The 4,733-nt window shown below is 43.7% G+C and overlaps 1 protein-coding gene across 1 annotated transcript; it reads left to right on the top strand.

Annotated features, from left to right (window-relative positions):
* Positions 1-441: 441 nt before the first annotated feature.
* On the top strand, positions 442-2,919 carry HOO65_070628 (uncharacterized protein; the record flags this gene model as incomplete). The annotated part of the gene is made up of 2 exons (XM_071004899.1): positions 442-1,390; positions 1,442-2,919. 2 exons carry the CDS (start codon positions 442-444, stop codon positions 2,917-2,919), a joined length of 2,427 nt encoding a protein of 808 aa, XP_070857346.1.
* Between the last annotated feature and the right edge of the window lie 1,814 nt (positions 2,920-4,733).

Genomic DNA, 4,733 nt, shown 5'->3' with positions numbered 1-4,733 from the left:
AATAGGCAAAAAAAAAAAGAAAAAGAAAACAAAGAAAGGAAGGAAAGAATGAAAACAAACCAAACACCAATCATCAAACAAAGAAACAAATGAGTAGCCAAGCTTTTCATGAACTTTACATAAAAAAATAAGGACCAATTTCTACTGTTGGGAAAACATCCATGAGTGCCCTGGAGAAGGTTCAGGAAAAATAGATAAGATAAGGTTCTTATCTGTGGAAAGGAGATAAGGATTAATAGAGAGTGGGGTAAACTAACTTTTTACGTAAGTATGTCACGTGATATGGATTTATCACATGGAGGTGTCAAATGTCAACAGTAACCTCTTTGCTACTCATGTCTATTGCTAACACTATGCAACATTAATGCTCTTCTTCAACAGTTAAATATTGTTCTTTCAGCATGACCTTTGCTTTAAAAACGAAATAATCGGCCCTACAAAATGGAAAATTTAGATTTGACGAATATAGAAGCATTGAAGGCTGCACTTGTGGAAGCAAAGGCTCTTATCGATGAAAAAGACTCAAAGCTTGTGGAAGCAAAGGCTCTTATCGATGAAAAAGACTCAAAGCTTGTGGAATCAAAGGCTCTTATCGATGAAAAAGACTCAAAGCTTGTGGAAGCAAAGGCTCATGCCGATGCTGAAACGACGCGTGCCGATGCCGAAAAGAAGCGTGCCGATGCCGAAAAGAAGCGTGCCGATGCCGCCACAGCTAAGCAGTCCCTCCACGCACACATTTACCACCTCTACGCACACTGCTTTCAAACTCTCAGAGTACGCCAAAAAGGCCCGGAAACCACTGCCGCAAGCTCAACATGTGTTCTTGGTCGCACCTGTCCTAGGAAGCTGCTGCCATGGAACGAGTTTCCAGAGCTTCACCAGCAAAAGTTCACTGATCTTTCTAATGCCTTTGGTGATGAGCTATTGCTTCCGCCACTTTCACATGCCTCTGCGGTGCAAGGGATGGCTCAAAAAGTGTCACATGCCAGTGAAATTGAATCTTCACTGTTCTGTTCCTTGGTTATTGAATTTCCTGTCGCCACAATCGCTAGTACCTGGCTTGAGATCATTTCAGAAGAAGCAGAGGGAGTTGAATTCCACCCAAACACAGCATATATCAAGGGGATATGGGAACAGGTCCAGGAGTACAGGATGAAGGGCTCAGATGATGAGAACTCAGCAGATGAATTTTTGGATATTTCCAGCATTAGAGCTGATATTCCAGAGCCAGTTACTGTCGTATCTGCCTTTGCCTCGCGTGGTCGTAGACCCTCTCTAGATATCTCGAATGCAGGACGTAATCTCAAGCGGCCTGCCATCTCACCTCCAGATCCTGATAGAACGCAGCCAATCAAAATGCGGTCCCCTGAGCGCACAATCAGGCCAGATGGTACATTTGTGAGAACAGTTAATAACTCACCAAATGTGAAAAACCTTCTAGTTATCGAACACAAGCCCGCACATGTATTCACCCCAGATTTACTCTGTTCTGTGTTGAAGGATATTGTTGATTCAGGGAGCAGAATATTTACTGAATCAATAGATCCTGGAGCAAGCTCACCAGCGTCTGGCAAGATTGAGAACCTGAAAAACCAAGAGCACCCGCCTAGATCCCAACTGGTGGCAAATGCTTTAGTACAGACGTACCATTATATGGTTACTCTTGGCCTTTCGTATGGCTATCTCTCAACTGGTCAAGCTACCATTTTGCTTCACATCAACTACAAAGAGCCATCAGAGCTTTATTTTCATCTGTGTGTTCATCAAAAAGATGTCAGTGATATCCCACGTCATGGCCTAGACGATTCACCAGCTCAGGACAGTGAGATATCTTCAGCACTAGAGAATGGTATCAAAAACACCCCATACGCTATGGTTATGACAATGATTCAGCTGGCTTTTAATTCTACAAATCTTTCAGTACAACAAATTGCAAGTATGCAGAATAGACTTCCTCGATTCCATGGGTCTAAAAAGCCACCATCTGATCCATCGTCTGGTTCTGGCAAAGGGAATGAAAGTGGAAATACTGGTTCGTCTTCACTACGAAACCCATATCCACAATTCCCACCACCTGATGGCAGGTCATCAAGCCAACATGAGCATGACCCTTCCAAGAAGAAGCAGGCACTACATGTCGATTCATATGACAATTCCAGCACATGTCGACTTCCTCGACCTGAGTACTGCTCACAGCGATGTCTCTTAGGTCTGGCCAATGGAGGTTATCTTGACCAATCATGTCCAAATGTCGATCTTCACTGCAAGGAGCCTAGTTTTGAGTCCTCTTCTGCCTCTGTCCATAAGAAGCACCAAATTTCACTGTCCCAGCTTGTTGATATTGTCAAGGCCCAGCTCGACACCAACCTGGACTCTGATTGTGAAGTACAACCCAATAAGTCTGGTCTACTTGGGATTCTTGTGAAGCTCACAGCTCATCCATATGGCTACACGTTTGTTGGCAAAGGCATGTTGAACCTTGCCTTACCATTCATCCGGCATGAATTGAAGGTGTATGATCAACTAAGACCTGTACAAGGTGAAGTTGTTCCAGTCTGTCTTGGCCATGTGTCAATGCAACAGACACTCAATTATGGGTTCCAGCCTATTAGGCAAATGCTCTTGCTATCATATGCAGGTGAACCAGTCATGGAAATGGACTATGGTGTTGTTAACAATCTCGAATCCAGGCTTCTGGCGCTTGGAGTTGTTCACGGCGATGTGCGTGAGGCGAATGTGACGCATGATGCTCAGTCTGGGCGCACTATGTTGATTGATTTTCATCGATCCCAGATTATCAAATGTCCTCCTGACTCTTGGCGTATTGGATACTATGAAGATACAGCTGTTCAAAAGACCAATAGTGGAAATGCTTGGGACAATGGTAGACCTGCGAAGAGAGTTCACTTGGAAACTTGACATGTTGTACACTGATGAACCAGGGTCTATTAATGCAGTTGTCATGTTCATGTTATTGATCAGGGTGCAATACTTTTACTCACTCGACTGTGTTTCCACCTGGCTTCACTGTATGGCCTGTATGTCAGCATCATTAGTCTATGAACACATTTACTCCTTAATGAAGAAATAAGTCACTCTCTCTGCGTTTTTGGCATCTTCTCTCTTGCTTTTCTCTTGCTTTTCTTACAACAACTTTGAATGACAACCTACCAGCACTCTTCCATATCTCCATATCTCGAGGAGATCAAAACTGCCATCAAGCTTGCCCCCTAACTCTTCACATTGAACTTGTCGTATAGGCTTCATTGCCTCGCCTATGTCAACCCCATATTGATCAGTTACTGTTGCGTGGCACACTGTACATAACATCTATTCTACAGCCTCTGTGTAATGGCCACTAAAGCTACAAGCATTCACAAGTCACAGGTCCCCATCCCATGGCTCCACCTATGACTTACACTTCACTTCAGCCATCCCCACAACTGCATGCATCCAGTGCTTTTAGGTTCGGCCCGTCTATGCCATCACGAACCTGCCAGCTATTACATTTATTGCCTGTTGCGGTAAGTATGGGTATTTTAGGGCTGTGCACCATTGAGAAGGATGAACATGACCAAGTTACCCCTGCAATACTTCCCTCATTAGACAGGTTCTCTCCCCCTCCCCTGTGCATCTCTACATGACAGCTACTGCCATCACCAAACAGCCTACTGCCTGCACGGACTGTTAGGCCTGAGGCTGTAATGGAGGCAAGATAAGCCCCACATAATTCCCTCACAAGACAATCCCATTAACAGTCTTACTCATTTGAGCAGCCCAGTTTCTTCCTTTTCCTGATCAATAGAGGATGTTTGATGATATCCAAATAGACTCAACAGTGCCTTGTATGACTGGATGATTACAATGCCAACATGCTAAACCTTGTCAGACCTGACTGAGTTCTTTGAACCTGGATTTCTCAATGAATTGGGCAAGTAGAGAGACACAAGTTGTGAAAGAACAACCCTGCGCTCCTTGGTAAGCCAGGGGAAGCCTGCCATCCGCACCCATCTTGACAATTGGAATCACTTTCGAGATTATTTAATAGGGCACTGACAGGCTTGCCAAAGGTATCGATTGTCACGGTTTAGATAGGTCTAATCAAAACGTATTAATATCTCTCAAGACCAACAATGCCCCTTATAATATAGGGGGCCTTTGCAGAAAAGCTCACCATATGCATTTTTACCCACTAGCTCAATTATGGTCACATTCACTAGTCACACCTACACATTGGCATAGTCAGATTTTCACAGCTGTTTTAAACACTGTGAGTGTTACGCCTGCGTCTATGATATGGCAGTTGTAACCCCATAGCTATTGACCACAGTAAACAAGTGCTATAATTGTTGCAGGCTGTGCGCCTACAGTCGACATGGATCACAGAGCAAGGAGTGCACGGACAACTGGCGACCATGGATGACAAATGGCGCAGAGAAAACTCTGCTAGAGGGAAGCAAGAAATACAAATAGGACAACAGGCACTTAGTTTTAGTTTTCTTCTTCTTTCTTTCTTTCTTCAGATTTTTCTAAATAAAACGCTTTACGGTATTTTCATTGAGCAATCGATGTCAAGCACCGGCAACACCGAATAACGTCAGGTGAATACATCATGTAGATATGTGACACATGATCTTGCAAAGAGATTTAGAACTTCGTCCTCAACACTTGAATGATACACATATGTGACCTTGAAATGCTGTACTGACAAAATCAAAGTAAAATTTTCAAGC

Source organism: Ceratocystis lukuohia (assembly GCF_044167205.1).
Source record: "Ceratocystis lukuohia strain C4212 chromosome Unknown Supercontig7_pilon, whole genome shotgun sequence".
Taxonomy (NCBI): domain Eukaryota; kingdom Fungi; phylum Ascomycota; class Sordariomycetes; order Microascales; family Ceratocystidaceae; genus Ceratocystis; species Ceratocystis lukuohia.
This window is presented reverse-complemented; position numbering and strand designations above follow the sequence as displayed.